General features: G+C 40.2%; 1 protein-coding gene and 1 long non-coding RNA gene across 4 annotated transcripts; both read right to left on the bottom strand.

The window, feature by feature from the left end:
* Nucleotides 1-5095: 5095 nt before the first annotated feature.
* On the bottom strand, nucleotides 5096-11495 carry LOC112216969. 3 transcript variants are annotated; one of them, XM_024377139.2, is made up of 6 exons: nucleotides 11029-11495; nucleotides 10434-10775; nucleotides 9897-10062; nucleotides 9665-9777; nucleotides 6097-6471; nucleotides 5096-5711 (listed from the first exon to the last, which is right to left on the bottom strand). In XM_024377139.2, exons 1-6 carry the CDS (start codon nucleotides 11102-11104, stop codon nucleotides 5689-5691), a joined length of 1095 nt encoding a protein of 364 aa, XP_024232907.1. In that variant the 5' UTR covers nucleotides 11105-11495; the 3' UTR covers nucleotides 5096-5688. The 3 variants fall into 3 exon arrangements, with proteins under 3 accessions (XP_024232907.1, XP_024232908.1, XP_042156257.1); XM_024377140.2 differs by having other exon boundaries at nucleotides 5096-5699; XM_042300323.1 differs by lacking the exon at nucleotides 5096-5711 and having other exon boundaries at nucleotides 5723-6471.
* A 10444-nt stretch (nucleotides 11496-21939) lies between these two features.
* On the bottom strand, nucleotides 21940-26689 carry LOC112217266. The gene is made up of 4 exons (XR_002948453.2): nucleotides 26607-26689; nucleotides 25450-25488; nucleotides 24813-25121; nucleotides 21940-24550 (listed from the first exon to the last, which is right to left on the bottom strand). It is a non-coding gene; the product is annotated as an uncharacterized LOC112217266 (long non-coding RNA).

The raw sequence follows: 26689 nt of genomic DNA, 5'->3' as shown, positions 1-26689 counted from the left end.
ATCGCCACCCGGCACAGCCAGAAGAGGACTGGCCACCCCACATAGCCTGGTTCCTCTCTAGGTTTCTTCCTAGGTTTTGGCCTTTCTAGGGAGTTTTTCCTAGCCACCGTGCTTCTACACCTGCATTGCTTGCTGTTTGGGGTTTTAGGCTGGGTTTCTGCACAGCACTTTGAGATATCAGCTGATGTACGAAGGGCTATATAAATACATTTGATTTGATTTGATTTGACAGAGATGATGGAATAAACAGAAACACAACATGACAGAGGTAGATATCCATGTCTATGTTATCCTGTTTAAGAGGGCCTATTAGTAAAGTCTACCTCTGTAATTATTAGATATTGACTAGATATTCAATTGACAAAATAAATGACAACTCAAATATACATTAACTGTATGTACTCGCCTTTACCACTGCAGTGTCTCAGAGAGTACCCTGAGGTTGCATGTTGGAGGTGCAGTATTGTAATTTCGGGTCTATCATCAGTCCTTCAGGAAACATTTGTTTCTGTTTGATAAATATCACAATGAATGTGGTAGTAGTTATCAGAATGGTGCTGATTCAAAAATGATATTGCTGCCTTTATTTGCCCAAGCATAAAAAATATACTTTTTTGAGCATGTACCTGTGGACTATTATTCCTGCCGTTTCCCCAACAAATGTGAACAACTGACACGTGTCATTTTTGGTGCATTCCTGCCTGCACTGACTTGCATTTTCGGTTGTAAATGGCTGATTCACAATATTAATTCCCAGAATATTGACTTTGTCCTGTAGGTCCCTCTCACAACCTGTAACCAAGACATACTGGATTTCACCACACTGACCATCAGAAAGGGACACAGGATAAAGCACAACTTGGCAAATAATATTACCAGTAGTGCAGACTTTGTTAGTGACAGAACAAACTGATACTCAATAGTGATGCAGAAATACAACAATACAACTATACAACAATTTATACATGGAGATGAAGATGTTGAACCTTCATGTTCCTTCCTACTGTAAGGTAACATCTGCACTGAGCAAAACCCATTGATAACCTATAGTATGAAGTGAGCAACACTTACCTTTAACTACCCTCACGCTGTAGGATTGTTTAAGATCATTGAACCATCCAGGGACTCTGCAGCAGTAGCTCCCACGGTCTGTCGGCTGTAGTTTTAAAGTGGTGAGTATCATTGTTGCAACTTCAGCGTTCATTTTTTATTTGGATTGATCTTCCATTATGGGATCAGTACACTTAAAGTTCTGCCCCAACATTGTCTTAAAATCTCTCAGGGATAGGCGTCCCGCTAGCGAGACAACTTCCGGTGAAACTGGAGGCCGCGCAATTCAAATAAATATTCATAAAAATGATAGATATTAAACCTTTAGGTACATACAAGTGTCTTATATTGGTTGAAAGCTTAAATTCATGTTAATCTAACTGCACTGTCCGATTTATAGTAGACTTTACAGCGAAATAATACCATGCGATTGTTTGAGGACTGCGGCCCACATCAAAATATTTTTCCATCGGCACGGGTTTCATGAATTCACCAATAGTGATTAAATATTCACTCACTTTTTGAAACTCTTCCTCTGATTTGTCATCCAAAGGGTCCCAGTAATAACATGTAGTGCCACTTTGTGAGATAAAATCCTTCTTTATATCCCAAAAAGTCTGTTTAGTTGATTCAATTTGAGTAATCCACTCGTTCAACATGCAGAGATAGGAATTTGAAAATCTACCCCTAAACTTAGTTTCAACAAGTCTAAATATATTTCTATTTAATCCTCAGATACCCTAAAATGTAATCAAACTATAATATTTCATACGGGAAAAAAGTATGTTCAATAGGGAACCGATTTTAGCAGGTCTACAAGGTGCGTTCAAACACGGATTTCCAAGCTGGTGTGCCTGTTCTAAAACTGTTATTTCTTATTCGTTATTCAAGTTACAAGCCTGAAACCTTGAACAAAGACTACGGACACCCAGGGAAGCCATAGGAATTGCATCCTGGGAACTAGAATTCATTTTTTCTCTATACTTTCCATTGTAAGAGCATGTGCTCTCAAAAAAAATTATGGTTGGAATTTTCTTTGAATGTTCTACTACCATATCTATTGTGTTATTGTCTCCTACATTATTTAAACATTTCTAAAAACGTCAAAGGGTTTTCTTTCCAATGGTACCAATTATGCATATCCTTGCTTCAGGTCCTGAGCAACAGGCAGTTTACTTTGGGCACGTCAGTCAGGCGGAAATTGAGAAAAAAGGATCCTATCACTAAGCTTTACATCCCCAAGGTATTTGCAGACAAGGGTCACAGAGGTTCCCTCCAGTACTGATTTCTCAGTCCCAAACACTGGTGAGGACATGGCTGCTGTGGGGGATAAATGTCACATCAGAAAGATGTTATTTTTGGGATGGTCAATCTCTTTCTCTGTTTAGATTGTGATGCTGACATCAACTTTAGGACTAGCATTTCAACTTCATAATCACCGTACTGAAATATGAATGTGTCCACTCAAGGAAACCACTATCCAACTACATTGAATACATGGTCAACTAGATAGGTCATACCGGGTTGGTTTATAATACCAAGAGAGGAATATTCATCCCATCTGATCTCTTACCCAGTAGAAGGAGCAGAAGTACTGGCTGTGTTATTGCAGCCAGCAGCATACCACCCTGCATATCACTGCTGGCTTGCTTCTGAAGCTAAGCAGGGTTGGTCCTGGTCAGTCCCTGGGTGGGAGACCAGATGTTACTGGAAGTGGTGTTGGAGGTCCAGTAGGAGGCACTCTTTCCTCTGGTCTAAAAAGTATCTCAGGGCAGTGATTGGGGACAACTGCCCTGTGTAGGGTGCTGTCTTTTGGGTTGGGATGTTACACAGGTATCCTGACTCACTGCAGTCATTACATATCCTATGGCACTTATTGTAAGAGTAGGGGTGTTAACCCTGGTCTCCTGGCTAAATTCCCAATCTGGCCATCAAACTATCACGGTTACCTAATAATCCCCAGTTTATAATTGGCTCATTCATCCCCCTCCTCTCCCCTGTAACTATTCCCCAGGTCGTTGCTGCAAATGAGAATGTGTTCTCAGTAAACTTACCTGGTAAAATAACAGATAAATAAAATCATGGCCACTGTGAAGAGATTATGCTTTAATGCTCCCAACCCTTATATTGTAACTCAAGATAAGGATTGTTGTTGTGAAGAAATGTTAAAACACAATAATTTATCAATACAGACGTGTTTGAAAGATTTCATGTAGAAGGAAATGTCTAAGAATTGTCTGTGTCTGAGTGCATTTTGAAGTATGAATAATGTGCACAATTTCCTTCTGAGAGTAAACAGGCTGTGTTGTACCTTTCCATCACCAAGTTATGATAAGATGATTTGACTACCAAAGTAGCATTGCAGTTACTATGGAAACACTACATGGAATAAACTTTCATTAACCAAACATGCACTTTGAATGATGCACAAAATATACAGTCTAAGGGCTACGCGCAATGCTGCCGGGGGTACGCCAAATGAAAATGTGATTCACATTTTTTTTAAATAAAAAAAATACAAAATAAAGAAACGAATTAACATCCAATCACATTAACCGTTACTCTCTTGCGGGAATTCCACTAATGGTCCATATGTAGCCGAATGTAACTGCTGCTCATGTTGGTATCTGTACTGATGGATCAAAAGCCATGACAGGGAGACATAGTGGAGTGGTAACGCTATGCTCCCGACCCTACATGGGTACACTGCAGCATCCACCAAGAGGTTCTTGCTGCCAAGGGAATGCCTGCCAGCTTGAAAGATGTTTTGGACACTACAGTGAAAATGGTTAACTTTGTTAAAGCAAGGCCCCTGAACTCTTGTGTATTTTCTGCATTATGCAATGATATGGGCAGCGACCATGTAACGCTTTTACAATGTACAGAAGTGCGCTGGTTATCAAGGGGAAAAATATTGACACGTTTTTTTAAATTGAGAGACAAGCTTAAAGTTCTCTTTACTGACCATAATATTCACTTGTCTGACCGCTTGCATGATGATGAGTTTCTGACATGACTGGCCTATCTGGGTGATGTTTTCTCTCGCCTTAATTATCTGAATCTAGGATTACAGGGACTCTCTGCAATTAGATTCAATGTGCAGGACAAAATTGAGGCTATGATTAAGAAGTTGGAGCTCTTCTCTGTCTTCATTAGCAAGGACAACACACAGGTATTTCCATCATTGTATGATTTTTTGTGTGCAAATGAACTCAAGCCTACGGACAATGTAAAAAGTCCTATAGTGAAGCACCTGAGTGAGTTGGGTGCGCAACTACGCAGGTACTTTCCCGAAACGGATGACACAAACAACTGGATTCATTATCCCTTTCATGCCCTGCCTCCAGTTCACTTATTGATATCAAAAACAAGAGTCTCATCGAAATTTCAACAAGCGGTTCTGTGAAAATTTAATTTAATCAGAAGCCACTGACAGATTTCTAGATTAGGCTGCACTCAGAGTATCCTGCCTTGGCAAATCACGCTGTTAAGACACTGATGCCCTTTGCAACCACGTACCTATGTGAGAGCGGATTCTCGGCCCTCACTAGCATGAAAACTAAATACCGGCACAGACTGTGTGTGGAAAATGATTTAAGACTAAGAATGTCTCCAATACAACCCAACATTGCAGAGTTATTGATAGAAGAATTTGTATGTTTAAAGTAATGACTAAAGTATTCCACCCTGAAACTGTATAACTGTGTGAAATGTATTAGAATCATAAAACTATAATCTGATGATGTGTGTAGTTTTAGTCAGAATTAGAACCAGGACACTTTGTTCCTGTTTAGCTATGTAAGCAGGGTGCAAGTGTGAAACAAAAGATAAGAGGAGCTATCGACAGACAAGTTGTGCTACTATGAAACCAATAACAGGACATTCTGTCCCCACATGAACACACATTTGCATTAATCCCTAGTGAGAGTGGCGAGAGAAAGGGCATCTGACAGTGGATTAGACAACACGAAGCATCGCTGTGTCCAGCATCTGACAGTAATTGTTCATGTGGGACCCTACTGGTGCTATAATGCCATCCCTGCACCTGTCTTACAGATATAAACCCCAATAAGATGGCAGTCTTGTGGCCTGTCCTGTCTAGTGGTAATGCCACAGCCTCTGGAACATGTAAGGTGTCACCGTAGATTTGAATCTGCCCTAGTGCCTTTTGATGCAACCTCTGTCTATCTTAACAGACTGTCATCCTCTGTTTATAAAATAAATGTAAATGGATGTTTAATCAGAACAGAGACGAAAGGAAATACAAAATAACAATAATTACATTCTAACTAAATAGTGTTCTGTAACAGTACATATCACACAGGAGTTAAATACTACATGTTCAGTTAATACCTTTTACTTTACCTTTCTTTACTCTATTTTTAAAAAATCAAGGTATTACAGTAAACTATAGGTCAAATAACAATGCTTATGAGTTAGTATATGTAAGTACAGTATCATTAAGTAATATCATGTAAAATATGACAATAAAAAGTCCTAATAATAGTAATAGTTATATTGGTGTAAAATATAATGAATTGAAATGCTAGTTCCTTCCAGACCATGAGTGTGGTAGTCTCTCTGGCAGATCAGTGTGGTGTCTGTCTGCAGACTGTCCAGGGTGCCATGTAGAGCCCTCTAGTGGAGATCTGTTAAAACATCTTATACAGGATTAGAGGACATTGATGTATTTTATATGACCAGGTCTTACCATTATGTTTTGGCTCATTCTAAAGACTATTACTAGTAGAGTGAGTCTAGACTGTAAAAGGGAGGGAGTTAAAGGGAGGAAAGAGCAATGCAGATAGTAGCCAACTGTAGAAAGGGGGTTTCTGAGATGTGGGTTGAGCCTTATTCAATAGGGAGGAATAATCAGAGCATTGCATAAAGTAATACATTGCATAGAGATGACATGACAGTCAAGACATCTCTATTCTGCAGTAAACCATGACAGTTCTATGTAATATTTGTCTATCTGCAGCGTTTTGAATATCCCACCTCGCAGAACAAGCCCTAAAATAGGAGCTCCAAAGTTGAGCAATGTACCTTGACATATGAAGGGTAATTCCTGATGACAGGAAGCATCCAGCCACTTCAGTTCTCCGTTACCAACCCGGACCATCTTACCACAGTGGTAATTAATGGGGTTGAGGGGGAAGCAACTATGCCACTCGCTGTACTTCACCACCTTATCAACATCACCACTGGTCCACAGCCAGGGGGCGTTCCACTCAAAGATGGACCGCTCCAGACCAATCCACACCCCCCCACATGCCAGCTCCACATTGGCAATGAGCTGGGTCACGTCAACATGCACAGTCTGGTTGGTGATGTGCACCAGGTTGGACTTGGAGCCACGGCTTCTGCAGAACTCCATGGCATTGATCCAGCTCTTGGACTTGTTGATGTAGTGCAGATAATCTGTATGGACAAAACAAACACATGAAATTGCAATTGTTAAAATTTAAGTTCATAAACAAAAAAACACACAGTGGTGTAAAGTACCTAAATAAAAATACTTGAATATACCACTGTCGTGGCAATTTCCTGTATTACCAAATGATGAGAGAGCAAACCACACACCAGTCAGTTATTTAAACTTCATCTTTAATTATATGAGCTTCACCATAGCCCTGTGACTCTCAGATCAATTCAGTGTCTATAAATGAATTCTCTGAGAGTGCTTACAAAAACCCCTCTCAACTCACATGACGAACCACAGATCTTAGGAACTTCACAAAGGGCCTTTTACTTGAAAGATGAGTATCCCATAGCCAGATAGCATTAGCTATAAATTATCGTTCAGTTTGGTCTCTTAGACGAGGTTCTACTTCTCGTTCTTGGTACTTCATATTACCAAAACATTACCTCATCCAATGGCATATATCAATTGTCAATTCTAGATACTCCCATCTCAAATATACCCTCTCCTGGGCAAGTTCACAGAGGGGAGTGAGCCTCTAGGTCATATACTAGGTCAAGATTCATGCAACATCAGAGGGGTAACACAATGGTTCCAGACACTGCCATACTCCTCCCCCCCAATGGTAAAAGAGGGAGTGACTGGAGTACAAACATGGTGGAGCCCTTCACATGGTTTAGGAATAGTTAGACACATTCAAATATGAAGACAATCCTGACCTCTCCCCTCTCTGGGCCCCAAGTGACTATCTCACATAAGAATATTATGAGAGTAAATAAAACATCTTATTTATCAATGCTACCGAACTAATTCTGATTCAGCTATGACATTACTTAAGTAATTTGTGTTGGGTATCTGTACATTAATTTACTATTATAGTTTTGACAACTTTTACTTCTCTACATTGCTAAAGAAAATTATGTATGTTTTACTCCTTACATTTTCCATTGACAACTATAAGTACTTGTTACAATTTGAATGCTTAGCTGGACAGAAATGGTCAAATTATCATCCCTGGTCATCCCTTCTGGATCTGATCTGGCAGACTCACTAAACACAAATGCTTCATTTGTAAATTAGTGTTGGAGTGTGCCCCTGACTAAAAAAACAACAAAACCTTTATAAGGAATTTGAAAAAATATGTACTTTTACTTATGATACTTATGTATATTCAGAACCAAATTATTTTACTCAAGTAGTATGTTACTGCCAGACTTTCACTTGAGGAATGTTCTATTAAGGAATCTTTACTCTTAACCAATTGTCATCTTACCTGATGACAAATGGGTACTTTTTACACCACTGAATACAAATACACTCAAGCTCTTATCTGCCATTAAATGTACAACGACTGCCACTTGTGCACCTTTGTGCAGATTGGTAGAGAATGTCCATGTCTAACACTCACAAGGATGGAGTGGAGAAGACAGACAACAGGGAGAGGATGTGGGATCCCTGTCTGTGGAGGTGGGATTTGATGAACTCAGTTGTCCACTGGAAGTTGAGGTTGGTGGTGAGGTGGTGGACTGTCCATTAGTAGTAATAGATGGTGAGGTGGTGGACTGTCCATTAATAGTGGTAATTGGTGAGCTGGTGGACTGTCCATTAGTAGTGGTAGTTGGTGAGGTGGTGTACTGTCCATTAGTAGTGGTAGTTGGTGAGGTGGTGGACTGTCCACTAGTAGTGGTAGTTGGTGAGGTGGTGGACTGTCCATTAGTAGTAGTAGGTGGTGAGGTGAGGGACTGTCCATTAGTAGTGGTAGTTTGTGAGCTGGTGGACTGTCCGTTAGTAATGGTAGGTGGTGGACTGTCCATTAATAGTGGTGTCCATTAATAGTGTTTGTGAGGTTGGGGACTGTCTATTAGTTGTGAGGTGGTGGACTGTCCATTAGTAGTGGTAGGTTGGTGAGGTGGTGGTGGACTGTCCATTAGTAGTGGTAGTTGGTGAGGTGGTGGACTGTCCATTAATAGTGATAGTTGGTGAGGTGGTGGACTGTCCATTAATAGTGATAGTTGGTGAGGTGGTGGACTGTCCATTAGTAGTGGTAGTTTGTGAGGTTGGGGACTGTCCATTAGTTGTGGTAGGTGGTGAGGTGGTGGACTGTCCATTAGTAATGGTAGGTGGTAAGGTGGTGGACTGTCCATTAATAGTGGTAATTGGTGAGCTGGTGGACTGTCCATTAGTAGTGGTAGTTGGTGAGGTGGTGTACTGTCCATTAGTAGTTGTAGTTGGTGAGGTGGGGGACTGTCCATTAGTAGTGGTAGGTGGTGAGGAGTTGGACTGTCCACTAGTAGTGGTAGTTGGTGAGGTGAGGGACTGTCCATTAGTAGTGGTAGTTGGTGAGGTGGTGGACTGTCCACTAGTAGTGGTAGTTGGTGAGGTGGTGGACAGTCCATTAGTAGTGGTAGTTTGTGAGGTGGTGGACTGTCCATTAGTAGTGGTAGTTTGTGAGGTGGGGGACTGTCCATTAATCGTGGTAGTTTGTGAGGTGGTGGACTGTCCATTAGTAGTAGTAGGTGGTGAGGTGAGGGACTGTCCATTGGTAGTGGTAGTTGGTGAGCTGGTGGACTGTCCACTAGTAGTGGTAGTTGGTGAGGTGGTGTACTGTCCATTAGTAGTGGTAGTTTGTGAGGTGGTGGACTGTCCATTAGTAGTGGTAGTTTGTGAAGTGGGGGACTGTCCATTAATCGTGGTAGTTGGTGAGGTGGTGGACTGTCCATTAGTAGTAGTAGGTGGTGAGGTGAGGGACTGTCCATTAGTAGTGGTAGTTGGTGAGCTGGTGGACTGTCCGTTAGTAATGGTAGGTGGTAAGGTGGTGGACTGTCCATTAATAGTGGTAATTGGTGAGCTGGTGGACTGTCCATTAGTAGTGGTAGTTGGTGAGGTGGTGGACTTTCCAGTAGTAGTGGTAGTTGGTGAGGTGGTGGACTGTGCATTAGTAGTAGTAGGTAGTAAAGTGGTAGGTGTTGTGGTGGAGGTTTTGGTAGAGGGAGGACCAGTTGAAGTAGGGCAGGTGGTTTCAGGGGCAACAGGAGTGGTCAAATCTCCAGTGGTGTTAAGTGGACGTTCATCTGTCAAAAATAAGTATTTTTCATCTGTCAAAAATAAGTACCCTGTTTATTAGGACCTATTAACAATCTCTGCTCATTAGGTACCGTATACTATATGGATCTAGTACATGTCTGTAGTCACCTTTACCACTGCAGTTTTTCAGGGAATAGCCCGAGGTTGCATTTTGGAGGCGCTGTATTGTAATTCTTGAGTTCAACAGATCACCAGTTGAGGCCTTCAAGGAACATTTGTTTCTGAGGAATAAATATCACAAAATGTGGTAGTAGTTACAAAGACGACTGGTGCTGATCTAAAAAGTATATGGCTGTCCTAATTTGCCCAATCACAAAGGGGAAAATCTTTGAGCATGTACCTCATTTCTGTCTCCTCCCAACTGAATGTGAAGTACTGGCACTTGTCAATATTGGTGCATTCCTGTCTGCACTGACTTGCACTTTGGATTGTGATTGGATGATTCTCAATATCGTTGCCCAGAAATTCCAATCCGTCCAGTAGATCCCTGTTGCAACCTGTGTGACCTGGAAGTATTTCACGACACAGACCGTCAGGAAGGGACAGGATAAAGCACGACTAGGCACCAGCAAAATTACATTACCAGCAGTTCCGACTTTGTTAGGGAAAATGCAACATTCATACATAGAGATGAAGACACAAATCATTGACTTTTGCCTTTTTTGATGGAAGTGGTAGGTGTGCTCAAACATTCAATACACACAAAATGTTAAGATTCAATCCAAATTCAGTAACAGACAGCATTGACCATGAAGAGTTTTGGCTTGTGCACCTCACAATACACACAAGCTGTCCTTCATGTTCCTTCCTACTTTATGGTGACATGTGCACTGAACAAAATCCATTGACAACCAGTAGTATGAAGTGCAACACATACCTTTCACTACCCTCAGGCTGTAGAATTCTGAAGGTTTATTTAACCCTGTAGAGATCGCTGCGCTGCAACAGTAGTTCCCACTGTCTGCAGGCTGAAGGTTTAAAATGGTGAAGTTCACCATCTCAACTCCAGTTATACATCTGTATTTGTTTTCTTGTGTGATGGTAGGTATTGTTGTCACAGCTATGGGATTACAACAGGACCACCTTTTGCAAGGACTGGTTTCACTCAAGGTTGTATAAAGTATGTAATTCTTCTCACTGGGAAATCTGCAGACAAGGGTCACAGAGGTTCCCTCCAGTACTGATATCTCAGTCCCAAACACTGGTGAGAACCTGGCTGCTGTGGGGATAAATGTCACATCAGTTATTTTTGGGACCGTCAATTTGGGACCTCTTTTTCTGTTTAGATTGTGACACCGACATCAACCTTAGGACTTATATTTCAGTTCAGTGATTATGAAGTTGGAATACAACTGTGTCCACTCAAGGAGAGAGTTCTGTAAATGTCCTAAATGTTGGTTAAACTGAGACTCATTAGAGGAGGTTGGTTGATCATACCAAGAGAGGAATATTCATCCCATCTGATCTCTTACCCAGTAGCAGGAGTAGAAGTACTGGCTGTATCATGGCCACTGTGAAGAGATTACATGGTTCAAAGATAGAAGCCATAATTGAAACAAGAACTAAGTGTCCACCCCGCCTCTGTTTTGGTTAAAAGCTGAGGTATGGGCGTGGATACTGCAACCACTCCAATTCATAGACAGAGTTATGGATGCAAGGACTGACCATCCGTGATATAACAATTATATTTTTAACCACGTTTTATGGCTATACAGTGTTTGTTTACATTTACATTGTTAACAAACAGAGTAAAGCATGCTTATATTATGGGTTCTGATGGGGGAAAACGGTTGAACTAAGCTCATAAGTTGTATTCTTCAGGAATCGATGGATATACAGTGCCTTTAGAAAGTATTCACACCCCTTGAGTTTACACATTTTGTTGTTACAGCCTGAATTTAAAATGTATTCGTTTTTTGTCACTAGCCTACACACACACACACACACACACACACACACACACACACAACCCCATAATGTAAGTGGATTTTTTTTTTTTTACAAATTAAGCTGAAATTTCTTGAGTCAATAAGTATTCAACCCTGTCGTTAGGGCAAGCTTAAATAAGTTCAGTAGTAAAAATGTGCTTAATAGGTTGCATGGACTGTGTGCAATTATATAGTGTTTAACATGATCTTTGAATGACTACATCATCTCTGTACCACACACACTCAATTATCTGTAAGGTCCCTCAGTCGAACAGTGAATTTCAAACAGATTCAACCACAAAGACCTGGGAAGTTTCCCAGTGCCCTGCAAAGAAAGGCACCTATTGGTAGATGGGTACACATTTTTAAAGCAGACATTAAAACAGTTTGTTTTCTCCTATCACAGCCATTAAACTCTAAGGATGGACCAACATTGTAGTTACTCCACAATACTGACCTAATTAATTGACAGAGTGAAAGGGAAACCTGTACCAAATAAAAATAATCCAAAACATGCATCCTGTTTGCAACGAGGCACTGAAGTAATACTGCAAAAAAAAAAAAAAATCCTGAATTCAAAGTGTTATGGTTGGGGCAAATCTAATACACCACGTTATTGAGTACCACTCTCCATATTTTCAAGCATAGTGCTGGCTGCATCATGTTATGGGTATGCTTGTAATCGTTAAGAACTGGGAGTTTTCCAGGATAAAAAATAAACAGAATGGAGCTAAGCACAGGCAAAATCCTAGAGGAAAACCTGGTTCAGTCTGCTTTCCAGCAGACACTGGTAGATGCATTCACCTTTCTTCGGGACAATACTCTAAAACACAAGTCCAAATCTACACTGGAGACGAAAACCAATAAGACAGTGAATGTTTCTTAGTGGCCGAATTGTTACAGTTTTCACTTAAATCTGCTTGAAAATGTTATGGAAGAACTGAAAATGCTTGTCTAGCAATGATTAACAACCAATTTCACAAAGTTTGAAGAGTTTTGAAAATAATCCTGGGAAAATGTTTCACAATCCAGGTTTGGAATGCTCTTAGAGACTTACGCAGAAAGACTCACAGCTGTAATCTCTGCCAAAGGTGATTCTAACATGCATTGACTTGTGGGGTTGAATATAAATTCAAATGTTAGAATTTTTCTTCCACTTTGACAGAGTATTTTGTGCAGATAGTTGACAAAAAATTACAGTTAAATCAATTTGAATCCAACATTGTAACACAACGAAATGTGGAACAATTCAATGGGTGTGAATACTTTGTGAAAGCACTGTAATGTCATTCATTTCTAAATCCAAAAATTGATGTAGCAATTTTTTTTTCCACCTTTATTTAACCAGATAGGCAAGTTGAGAACAAGTTCTCATTTACATCCGCGACCTGGCCAAGATAAAGCAAAGCAGTTCGACACATACAACAGAGTTACACATGGAGCAAAACAAACATACAGTCAATAATACAGTAGAAAAATAAGTCTATATACAATGTGAGCAAATGAGGTGAGAAGGGAGGTAAAGGCAAAAAAAGCCATGGTAGCAAAGTAAATACAATATAGCAAGTAAAACACTGGAATGGTAGATGTGCAGTGAAAGAATGTGCAAAGTAGAAATAGAAATAATGGGGTGCAAAGGAGCAAAATAAAAATAAAAATACAGTAGGGGAAGAGGTAGTTGTTTGGGCTAAATTATAGATAGGCCATGTATAGGTGCAGTAATCTGTGAGCTCCTCTGACAGCTGGTGCTTAAAGCTAGTGAGGGAAATAAGTGTTTCCAGTTTCAGAGATTTTTGTAGTTCGTTCCAGTCATTGGCAGCAGAGAACTGGAAGGAGAGGCGGCCAAAGGAGGAATTGGTTTTGGGGGTGACCAGAGAGATATACCTGCTGGAGCGCGTGCTACAGGTGGGTGCTGCTATGGTGACCAGCGAGCTGAGATAAGGGGGGACTTTACCTAGCAGGGTCTTGTAGATGACCTGGAGCCAGTGGGTTTGGCGACTAGTATGAAGCGAGGGCCAGCCAACGAGAGCGTACAGGTTGCAGTGGTGGGTAGTATATGGGGCTTTAGTGACAAAACGGATGGCACTGTGATAGACTGCATCCAATTTATTGAGTAGGGTATTGGAGGCTATTTTGTAAATGACATTGCAGAAGCCGAGGATCGGTAGGATTGTCAGTTTTACAAGGGTATGTTTGGCAGCATGAGTGAAGGATGCTTTTTTTATAACTTTTTATTGATTTATTTCACCTTTATTTAACCAGGTAGGCTAGTTGAGAACAAGTTATCATTTGCAACTGCGACCTGGCCAAGATAAAGCATAGCAGTGTGAACAGACAACAAAGAGTTACACATGGAGTAAACAATTAATAAGTCAATAACACAGTAGAAAAAAAGAGAGTATGTACATTGTGTGCAAAAGGCATGAGGAGGTAGGCAAATAATTACAATTTTGCAGATTAACACTGGAGTGATAAATGATCAGATGGTAATCTACAGGTAGAGATATTGGTGTGCAAAAGAGCAGAAAAGTAAATAAATATAAACAGTATGGGGATGAGGTAGGTAAAATTGGGCCATTTACCGATAGACTATGTACAGCTGCAGCGATCGGTTAGCTGCTCAGATAGCAGATGTTTGAAGTTGGTGAGGGAGATAAAAGTCTCCAACTTCAGCGATTTTTGCAATTCGTTCCAGTCACAGGCAGCAGAGAACTGGAACGAAAGGCGGCCAAATGAGGTGTTGGCTTTAGGGATGATCAATGAGATACACCTGCTGGAACGCGTGCTACGGGTGGGTGTTGCCATCGTGACCAGTGAACTGAGATAAGGCGGAGCTTTACCTAGCATGGACTTGTAGATGACCTGGAGCCAGTGGGTCTGGCGATGAATATGTAGCAAGGGCCAGCCGACTAGAGCATACAAGTCGCAGTGGTGGGTGGTATAAGGTGCTTTAGTAACAAAACGGATGGCACTGTGATAAACTGCATCCAGTTTGCTGAGTAGAGTATTGGAAGCTATTTTGTAGATGACATCGCCGAAGTCGAGGATCGGTAGGATAGTCAGTTTTACTAGGTTAAGTTTGGCGGCGTGAGTGAAGGAGGCTTTGTTGTGGAATAGAAAGCCGGCTCTAGATTTGATTTTAGATTGGAGATGTTTGATACGAGTCTGGAAGGAGAGTTTACAGTCTAGCCAGACATCTAGGTAATTATAGATGTCCACATATTCTAGGTCGGAACCATCCAGGGTGGTGATGCTAGTCGGGCTTGCGGGTGCAGGCAGCGAATGGTTGAAGAGCACGCATTTGGTTTTTACTAGCGTTTAAGAGCAGTTGGAGGCGACGGAAGGAGTGTTGTATGGCATTGAAGCTTGTTTGGAGGTTAGACAGCACAGTGTCCAAGGAAGGGCCAGAAGTATACAGAATGGTGTCGTCTGCGTAGAGGTGGATCAGGGAATCGCCTGTAGCAAGAGCAACATCATTGATATATACAGAGAAAGGAGTCGGCCCAAGAATTGAACCCTGGGGCACCCCCATAGAGACTGCCAGAGGCCCGGACAACAGGCCCTCCGATTTGACACACTGAACTCTATCAGAGAAGTAGTTGGTGAACCAGGCGAGGCAATCATTTGAGGAACCAAGGCTATCGAGTCTGCCGATGAGGATGTGGTGATTGACAGTCGAGTCGAAAGCCTTGGCCAGGTCAATGAATACGGCTGCACAGTATTGTTTCTTATCGAGGGCGTTTAAGATATTGTTTAGGACCTTGAGCATGGCTGAGGTGCACCCATGACCAGCTCTGAAACCAGATTGCAGAGCGGAGAAGGTGCGGTGGGATTCGAAATGGTCAGTAATCTGGTTGTTGACTTGGCTTTCGAAGACCTTAGAAAGGCAGGGTAGGATAGATATGTCTGTAGCAGTTTGGGTCAAGAGTGTCCCCCCCTTTGAAGAGGGGGATGACCGCAGCTGCTTTCCAATCTTTGGGAATCTCAGACGACACGAAAGAGAGATTGTTTTAGTTAACAAAATGATAAAGCCCAATAATGTGCCAATCCAGACATGTTTGAGAGATTTCATGTAGAGGAGAATGTCTATGAATTAACTGTGTCTGTGTCTGTGTGTGGGATCAATGTGCACAATTTACTTCTGTAAGTACACAGGCAGTGCTGTACCTTTTAAGGGGAAACAAAAAGGACAAGGAAGTGATGAAATTTGACTACCAAAGTAATATTGCAGTTACTATATGGAACAGATACATAGACTTTGAAAATAGCAAATAAATGTATAATCTAAGTTGAGTTAAAAGATGTGATGGAGATTTAATTTCAACATCTATTGATTCCCACATTGTCTATGATATGCATTTTATATATACACACACTTTGATCTAATATTAGAATTGACGTCTTATCATTTAAATACACAGAATATTAAGCAAAGAGCACCATTCAAATAATTTAAGAGATACTGTATGAAACAGTTACAAAAGGTTTTTAATCATATGTGAGTGTCTCTTCAAAGAAAAGCAAAGAGTGCAAGTCATTTGATGTTTTAAATTTATAAATGTATAATGTAGCTTGGCATGATGGCACACCTACCCAGTTAGCAGTCCTCTTCCCTCCCTACAGTTTGGTTGTGGAACAGGCAGACAGGGAAAAGAGAGATTAGTTTATAGAGGTATCTTTCTCTCCTCCCTCTCTGCTGACCAGGTAACCAGGGGTGCGTTCATTTTGATTCAACGTTTGCTACATTGCATGAAGGTTTGTAAATATCAGACCTCAGGATAAGACCCAGATGCAGACAGTTCGAAGTAATAAAAGTTTATTACAAAAACAAGGGGCAGGCAAACGACAGGTCAAGGGCAGGCAGAGGTCAGTAATCCTGAGCGGAGTCCAAAAGGTACAAAACGGCAGGCAGACTCAGGGAAGGTAGGATGGTCAAAACTAGAAAACAGGAACTAGCTCAACAACAAAAAACAGGAGTATGGGAAAAATACTGGTAGGCTTGACAAGACGAACTGGCAACAGACAAATCGAAAACACAGGTATAAATGCACAAGGGATAATGGGGAAAATGGTCGACACCTGGAGGGGTTGGCGACAAGCACAAGACAGGTGAAACAGATTAGGGTGTGACAGTACTCATCGACCTGTTTCCCAAAATGGTGTGCACCATTCTTCAACAGCCTTTGAGGCACATTTTCTCCCATTAGGTGGGTGTGGTGAGGTGTGGCCTAATCAATATGGCTGTGACCATTTGAAATCACAAAATGAATTCAGCACACCATATGGTACTTGCCCTCTGGGCAACAGTAATCACAACGTTTTTCAACTGTTCCGTACAGTACCATTTCCGTTGAATTCAACGTTGCACACCGTTCTTGTCACACCCTGACCATAGTTTGCTTTGTATGTTTTGGTTGGTCAGGGTGTGATCTGAGTGGGCATTCTATGTTGGATGTCTTGTTTGTCTATTTCTATGTCTGGCCTGATATGGTTCTCAGAGGCAGGTGTTAGTCATTGTCTCTGATTGGGAACCATATTTAGGTAGCCTGGGTTTCACTGTGTGTTTGTGGGTGATTGTTCCTGTCTCTGTGTTTTGCACCAGACAGGGCTGTTTTTTGGTTTTCCACGTTTATTGTTTTGTAGTGTTCGTGTTTATCTTTGTTTATTAAACATGAATCAATATAATCACGCTGCGTTTTGGTCCGCCTCTACTTCACCCCAAGAGAACCGTTACAGTTCTATCATACTGAATGCACCCCGTTGATGCTGAAAGTTCCAACCCCTCCCTCCATGTAAAACACTGACCAATAGGCCTCATTTATTTTCTCTGTATTTAGTGAACTTTTTACATACAAAAAAAAGGCAGTACATCTAAGTTGCCTAAACGAATGTACATTTCTGTCAGTGTATCAAGTTTACATTTGTCATTGTAATATGCAGTACATTTGGGAACCACCAATCAATTCATTGTGTTTGCACTGGACATGGGCTTCACAAAAAAAACTGCATCATACAGTACAATGTACACTGACCTCTGATTAATGAGATGTTTTTTTTAAACGAACCACAGATATCGTTTTTAACCTGTGTCAGTGAGTTCTCCCAGCACCATGCAAAGCAGGCCGTCTTCCAACAACCCAATGCAAAGTTTTTAAAAATACACTTTTAAAAGGCTGCTTGTATGTGGTACTGCACGACTGTATAATAATAACTTGGTGGTGCTTATACTTGTCCTGTTACACACTTGTATGAGTATGTAATGGAAATGTGTTTCCCAACATGCATGCGTTTCTTGCATATCCCCGATACTGACAGTCGAATGCCCTAATGTGTAAACAAAGTGCAATGTACTGTAAATCTGGATGTGTAAAAGCTCATTGTTTGAGTATGACCACTTTCTAGTCCATACAGGTAGCTTGGTTATAGCACAGTGCTACCAGTGGTCAGGATCTGATTTTAGTATGTCTATTTAGATACATGCGTTTGCTAAATAACTACATTGTAAATCAAATATATGGTGTCAAATACTTTGAATCTTTGCTAAATGATTCATGGTGGTTGATTTATAAAGTTGATTCATGCATAACAGCCATCAACTACAGGAATAAGCAAGAACCCCACACCTCTCCCCTGCTATCCATGAGCCAGTGTTTATGACTGTAATAGCTGACGCAGTCAACAGACCATGACACTAGGGAAAATTATAATATACAAATGTTGATTAGGTTCATGACATGCATATCTGTCATACGGTCACACTCATAACGGTGTGTTACCGTACTAGTGGTTAAAAGCGTTGGGCCAGTAACCGAAATGTTGCTGGTTTGAATCCCTGATCCAATTCGGTGAAAATCTGTCAATGTGCCCTTGAGCAAAGTACTTAACCCTAATTACACACCAGGGTCGCTGTCAATAATGGCTGATCTCCGGCTGTGACCCCACTCTCTGAGGGTGTCTCAAGGGGAGTGGGATATGCAAAAACAGCATATTTCCAATTCATTTATGAAACAGGACAAATGTAGGCACCTAATTATTATAATGATGTTACAACAGTCTCCATCTTTACAGTTCTCTGAAACATACCACCATGATGTGGGCAAAAAAAAACACTGTTTCAATTAGTGCCTCCATCTCACCATTCATGCAAGAGGGTGAAAATAATGGTAATACGGTTGTCACTAATCAAACATATTTCTTTTAAGAATGTCAACAGTAACATCCATAAGTGAGTGTGAATGAAATAACTGATGAAGTGGCTTGTAAGACCAGGTTAGAGTAGAGTTGCAGTGTACCAAGACGTAAGACTAGTTGTTGGATGCTAACAGCCAATTGGGTTCCAGATAGACAGTGAGGTGGGCAAGAATGCAATTTATTGTAGCACCAAAAACCATCTCAGCAGAGGGCAAAACACATCAATAGAGAACTGGCAAAGTATGTTTTTGTCATGAACTCATACTGGATGCGAGTCCTCTGATGTCTGCCGAACCAAAGATTGCTTGGGGTGCTCGGCAGTCACCTTTATAGGGTAGGTTACCTGACCGGGAGGCCATCTTGGTTCAGGAAATGTCATTTGATAGTGTATTCACGTCAATGAATTCATGAAATGTGTAACATATTTCTCATTATGAAGAATTCTACACTCTGCAAATCCCTCACTAAAACATGTTACTAAACATGTTTTAACTACAATCTTGAAAATTCACAAATATCCTTTTTAATACCCTTCTCTTCACTGTACAACAAACTTATTATACCCTGTACAATGAACATATTATAATACTACATTCATACTCCAAATTTTCTGTCTGTTGCCGGTTTGTTTTGTTTCGTTAAACCTACCAGTGTTTGTTCGGTCTGTCTTGTTCCTGTTATCTAGTCCTTCCCAGTTTTGACCGTTCTGCCTGCCCTGACCCTGAGCCTGCCGTTCTGTACCTTGCCCCACTACTCTGGATTATTGACCCCTGCCTGCCCTGACCCTGAGACTGCCTACCATTCTGGACCTTTTGCACCCTCTGGTTTACTGACCTCTGCCTTTCTTTGACCTGTCGCTTGCCTGCCACTGTACTAGAAATAAACTTGTTTTTTTGACACAGTCTGCATCTGGCTCATACCTGAAACTAATATAAAATGTGCTTTCATAAGCAAAAACCTAACTATTTTATAAACTTTGTCTGAACTAAAATAATGTTATTTATATAATATGTTATGAGGTACTAGGGTTACTTACAGTAAGCTTGAATATTTTAGTTCTCTTGGACCTTCTATCCCTCTCCTGCTGCATCATCATGACTGGTCCGCTTCATCCAGACCCACACTGACCTTAGAAAACAAACACTACTTCATTTCCATACTGTCAGTTGGATGCAAAAACTAAAAACACACTATTACAAGGGACTCTGAACAACAGACAACATAATGGGGGTGATTTGCATAACTGACACAAAAAGGCAGAGGTGGGACCAAGTCATTGTTTTACAAGTAAGTCTCAAGTCAAGACCGTCAAGTCTCAAGTCCTAAACTTTGATTTTCGAGTCCTACACAAGTCATGTGTTCTTCACCAAATGAAATACCATTTCATATTTTTAACAAGAGTAAGTTGGTATATTACATTTACGCAAATCATGAATGCATTTAAAAATATCTATATATTTATTACTTTCAAATAAACGTTATACATTTCCATGGAAATACATGGGTAGCCATGAGAAAGGCTGATTTCTGATGTGGGAGATGTAGGACTACTGTACCTGCTCCAACATCTGTTCCTTTACCACTGGGTCATTGAGGTCAGCTCCTGAGTTAGATTTCAAAGACATCCTTACAATGGTCTGCTTCATTCTCTTTTCTAGAGGGACATAGGAATGAGAAGATGAGACAACTACTCAAATGAGATTCAGCTTATTTACAATAAATAAGTAATTTTTCCTTTTAAGGCTGTAAATTACTTTGGAACTGTGTAGTAGCAATCTATCTCATAATAGAAACCAGATGAATATATCATTTCATTTAATCCCTCAACAGTGGTGTAGGATACATGAAACATTCCTGTCTGGCATCTGACAGTGCTTGTTAAAGTGAGACCGTACTGGTGCTAAAATGCCATCCCTGCACCCGTCTTACAGAAATAAACCAGAATAACCCCAATAAGATCTTGTGTCCTGTCTGGTCTAGCGGTAATGACACAACCTCTGGAACACATGTCTATGGTGTCAGTGTCGGTTTGAATATGGCCTAGTGCCATGGTGCAACCTCTGTCTCTCTTTCCCTACTGTCCTCCTCTCTTTCTGTTTATAAAAAATATATACGCAAAACAAAAAAAGATTAGTCTCACCCCTGTGCAAAGGAACAATCTCTGTTTCCTCCAGCATCTTCACAATGTCTTTTGCTGTTGTTCTATGATTGATTTGCACATTACACACCAAAGTACATTCATCTCTAGGAGACAAAACGCGTCTCCTTTCTGAGCGGTATGACGGCTGCGTGGTCCCATGGTGTTTCTACTTGCGTACTATTGTTTGTACAGATGAACGTGGTACCTTCAAGCATTTGGAAATTGCTCCCAAGGATGAACCAGACTTGTGGATGTCTACAATTGTTTTTCTGAGGTCTTGGCTGATTTCTTTTGATTTTCCCATGATGTCAAGCAAACAGTATGAAGGTAGGCCTTGAAATACATCCACAGGTACACTTCCAATTGACTCAAATGATGTCAATTAGCCTATCAGAAACCTCTAAAGCCATGACATAATTTTCTGGAATTTTCCAAGCTGTTTAAAGGCACAGTCAACTTAGTGTATGTCAACTTCTGATCCACTGGAATTGTGATACAGTGAATTATAAGTGAAATAATCTGTCTGTAAACAATTGTTGAAAAAATGACTTGTGTCATGTACAAGGTAGATGTCCTAACCGACTTGCCAAAACTATAGTTTGTTAACAAGAAATTTGTGGAGTGGTTGAAAATCGAGTTTTAATGATTCCAACCTAAGTGTATGTAAACTTCCGACTTCAATTGTAGTATTTAACCATAAACACTTACATGTGTCGACTGCTCAGGTGTCACTGAAGGACTCATCCAAGGACTGCTGGCTGAAGAAGAAATCAGGGGCTGCACCTGGGAGGAATTGATTGAGTTTATGTTTTGGAGAGCAGTGTTGCATAAATACAGCCCATCAGTGCAATTGTGTGTCAACATTACATATGTCACAGACATCTTGCCACCCTAAAAATCTAATGGCAATATTAGGTCAAAAGTTGTTTTCTGAGATGTCAGGCTCATTGTCGTTGACAGTTAAGATGGACTACTTCAGTCCTTCTTGAATTATGGATTAAGTCAATTCAGTCTAGACATCACTGAACACCTCTCAAATCTTAGGGTTGGATTATGACCATTTTAACTGCTTTTGATTCATCACTCAATGTACTTTCTATGAAGAATGACATTTCACACTGATCAAACTCTAAATGGATGTTTATTCAGAAAGTACAAAATAACAACAATTACATTCTATCTAAATAGTGTTATCAAACAGTACAGATCACAGTCAGATACATCATTTTCAGGTAATAACTTTTACTTTACCTTTCTTTACTCTATTTTTAAACAATCAAAGTATTACAGTAAATTATAGGTCAAATAACAATGCTTATGAGTCAGTATATATAAATATAGTATCATTAAGTAATATCATATAATAGAGAGTATAATATTACTATATTATAATATTACTAATATTATCAAAGTTAAAAAAACTAATATTATAAAAGTACTACTAATAATAATATGAATAATAATAGTGGCTTAATACTATAATGAATTGAAATGCAGGTTCCTTCCAGACCATGAGTGTGGTAGTCTCTGGCAGATCAGTGTGGTGTCTGTGTGCAGACTGTCCAGGGTGCCATGGAGAGCCCTCTAGTGGAGATCTGTTAAAACATCTTATACACAAGATAAGAGGACATTGATGTATCTTATACGACCAGGTCTTACCATTATGTTTTGGCTCATTCTAAAGACTATTACTAGTAGAGTGAGTCTAGACTGTAAACGGGAGGGAGTTTAAGGGAGGAAAGAGCAATGCAGATAGTAGCCAACTGTAGAGAGGGGGTTTCTGGGATGTAGGTTGAGCCTTCTTCAATAATGATCTTAATGATCTCACAAAACAATACACTTTTGACATGATTATTGTTTGGATCCCAACCAACCATTTCCCATATTCTTTACGTTAGAAATATTGTTTTAATGTTCAATCTTTTAATGTTAAAGATTTTGCCAACTGTCTCTCTGGGGGGGGGGGCTATCTTTGATCCTCACCCAGGAGTGAGAGTCATGACAAGGTGTTGTGCAATCAATCAATCCCATTTGTTCAATGACAAGCTGGATTTTCCATTGATGACAGAGGGAGTGAGTTAAAGACAGTATGTCCTTACCTCATTGACACACACAGGACCTTGGAGCTGCACACACCACTGGTTTCCAGTGAGATGAAATAGACAAGACACAGTCATGACCCCAGTTATGGCCGCCAAAACCTTTTTCACATTTAAAGAACATGAAGTCCTCTCCATCAGACCACCTCCACTTTTCAGTTGGACCAGACCTATGGAGCCCAATCCACACATCACCACTGAAAATACTCAAAGAGGGTTGAATTGCCTCCCAATCCTCTTCTATGTGTATGATGGACAGGTTTGTGTAGTGTTGGCTGCAGTACTCTTGTGCTTCGATCCAGTTTTTCTCCTCAAGGACAAGGCTGTACTTTTTGGCTGAGTAGGTGACTATTTGAAATACAGAGGAAAATGCTTATCAGACTGCTTGTTGTGTTGAGTGGCAAACATTACCATCTTTAGCTTCCGCTGTTTCTATTCTAAAATATAGGCAACACATATTGTTTGATAGTAGAGTAACATAGAGCATGTGACAGAGGCAAATTCATACATTTGCAAACTCATTCAAAACTCCAACTAATTTATCTCATGAATATGGACGTGTCCTGTGCATCAATGACTAATAGTGAATACTGTAATGAACACTCATGGAGAAAAAGGTTTAGATTCACTCGCAGAGCGCGGCAGATGTTTATAAAGCCTTCGCAGAAGGTAGGAATCGTGGTCACAGGCAGGCAATGGTCAAACACAGGTAGGCATGTCAAAAACAAACAATACCTCACAAGCATACAAACAGAAAGAACTGAACTAAATCGGGAGCTGATGAGACCAGTTGAGAAACGAACACAGGCGAAATCAATTAACAAAAATGAAAGACAGGCTACGTTCCAGAACACAAAGAAACAGGGCTACGTTCAGGAACACAAAGAAACAGGGCTACGTTCAGGAACACAAAGAAAAAGAACACAAGGAACCTTACAAATACATAGTAGTGACAGTACTGTATAGTACTTTATAATAGACTACAGAATATAGAGTTCACAGGAAATTGGTCTGCAAAGGCCCTCTTTAAAGAGCTCTGATGCTTGATTGATGACCTTGATGTAACTAAGCTACACCTTCAACAGAGATGATGGAATAAACAGAAACACAACATGACAGAGGTAGATATCCATGTCTATGTAATCCTGTTTAAGAGGCCCTATTAGTAAAGTCTACCTCTGTAATTATTAGATATTGACTAGATATTCAATTGACAAAATAAATGACAACTCAAATATACATTAACTGTATGTACTCGCCTTTACCACTGCAGTGTCTCAGAGAGTACCCTGAGGTTGCATGTTGGAGGTGCAGTATTGTAATTTCAGGTGTATCACCATTCGAGGCCTTTAAGAAACACTTGTTAAATATCACAAAGAATCTCATAGTAGTTATCAGAATGGTGCGGATCTAAAACTTATATTGCTGCCTTTGTTTGCCCAAGCATAAAAAATAAGCTTCATGAGCATGTACCTGTCTATTTTTTCTACCTTTCCCCCAACAAATGTGAAGTACTGACACGTGTCATTTTTGGTGCATTCCTGTCTGCACTGACTTGCATTTTTGGTTGTAAATGGCTGAGTAGCAATATCGTTTCCCAGAATATTGACATTGTCCCGTAGGTCCCTCTCACAACCTGTAACCAAGACATACTGGATTTCACCACACAGACCATCAGAAAGGGCATAGGATAAAGCACAACTAGGCAGCTAAAGGACACTAACAGCAGTACAGACTTAATGAGAGAACACAATGATACACAATAATAATGTAGAAATACAACAATTTATACATGGAGAAGAAGATGTTAAACCTTCATGTTCCTTCCTACTGTAAGGTAACATCTGCACTGAGCAAAACCCATTGATAACCCATAGTATGAAGTGAGCAACACTTACCTTTAACTACCCTCACGCTGTAGGATTGTTTAAGATCATTGAACCATCCAGGGACATAGACTCTGCAGCAGTAGCTCCCACTGTCTGTTGGCTGTCGTTTTAAAGTGGTGAGTTTCATTGTTCCAACTTCAGCGTTCATTTTTTATTTGGATTGATCTTCCATTATGGGATCATTACACTGAAAAGTTCCACAAGTTCCTCCCTAGCGTGTCTCAAGCTTTATATCCCCAAGGCATCTGCAGATAAGGGTCACAGAGGTTCCCTCCAGTACTGATTTCTCAGTCCCAAACACTGGTGAGGACATGGCTGCTGTGGGGATAAATATCACATCAGAAATAAGTTATTTTTGGGATGGTGAATCTCTTTCTCTGTTTAGATTGTGATGCTCACATCAACTTTAGGACTAGCATTTCAAATTCATAATCACTGTACTAAAATATTAATGTGTCCACTCAAGGAAAGAGTTCTGTAGATGTCATCTTAAATGTTGGTTGAACTGAAGCTCATTGTACATAAATAGATGTTGAAAGGTTCTGAACCACTACCCAACTACTTTGAATACATGGTCAACTAGATAAGTCATACCGGGTTGGTTATAATACCAAGAGAGGAATATTCATCCCATCTGATCTCTTACCCAGTAGCAGGAGTAGAAGTACTGGCTGTATCGTGGCCACTGTGAAGAGATTATGGTTTAATGCTCCCAACCCTTATATTGCAACTCAAGAGAAGCATTGCTGTTGTGAACTAAAGTTAAAACACAATCATTTATCAATCCAAACCTTTTTTAAAGATTTCATGGAGAATAAAATGTCTAAGAAAGAATTGTCTGTGTCTAAGTTAGTTTTGAAGTCTAAACTCATGTGCACAATTTCCTTCTGAGCGTTAACAGGAAATGCTGTGCCTTTCCAGTTAAACAAAATGACCAAGTTATGATAAGATGATTTGACTACCAAAGTAGCATTGCAGTTACTATGGGAACACTACATGGAATAAACTTTCATTAACCAAACATGCACTTTGAAAGATGTCAAAAATATATAGTCTAATTTCAGGTAGATGTGATGAGATGTAAAAGCATGTCTCAAGTCTCTCTAAATCTATGGATTTTCACAAATGTACTAAATTTACTATCAGTAAATCTACTGACTTTCACTGTCTATATTTTTACTCACACTATTATCAGACATTAAATTTTACTTCTACACCTAGAAAAATGTTGCTATCTAGAACCTTAAAGGGTTCTTTGGCTGTTCCCATAGGAGAACCCTTTGAATAAGCCTTTTGGGTTCCATGTGGAACCATTTCACAGAGGAAAATATTATTCTATGAACAAAAACTGTTATTCAAAAGATTATCCTATGAGGACAGCTGTAGAACCCTTTTGGAACCCTGTTTTTCTAAGAGTGCAGGGGCGGACTGGGACCAGTATTCGTCCATGGGCATTTCTAAAACACTGGCACATTTTTTTTACCTTGAGGCCCCCATTATTAGCCAGATAATGATAATTTTCCACAAATAAAATAACTAGTTAGACAGGCCCACTTGGCTAAAAGTGGACCAGCCCAAAGCATTCCAGGCAAATGATGGCCAGATGGCTTGTCCGCCACTTTAAGAGTGTAGTCCGTCTCAACTTCATAAAAATACACAGAGTACTAAGCAAATGGCACCATTCAAATAATTTCAAACAGAAACTTACAAAAGGTGCTAAACATTTCTTCAAAGAAAATCAAATTGTTTCAATATATCATAATTATTCTTTTATAGTGCAGCTTAAAATGATGGCACACCTACCCAGTTAGCTGTCCTCTTCCCTCCCCATAGTTTGGTTGTGAGATTCCGAGACAGGGGAAAGAGAGATGAGTTTCTAGAGTTTC

This window comes from Oncorhynchus tshawytscha, linkage group LG17, assembly GCF_018296145.1.
Source record: "Oncorhynchus tshawytscha isolate Ot180627B linkage group LG17, Otsh_v2.0, whole genome shotgun sequence".
Classification (NCBI taxonomy): Eukaryota; Metazoa; Chordata; class Actinopteri; order Salmoniformes; family Salmonidae; genus Oncorhynchus; species Oncorhynchus tshawytscha.
The sequence above is the reverse complement of the archived record's forward strand: the minus strand, read 5'-3'. Positions and strand labels throughout refer to the sequence as shown.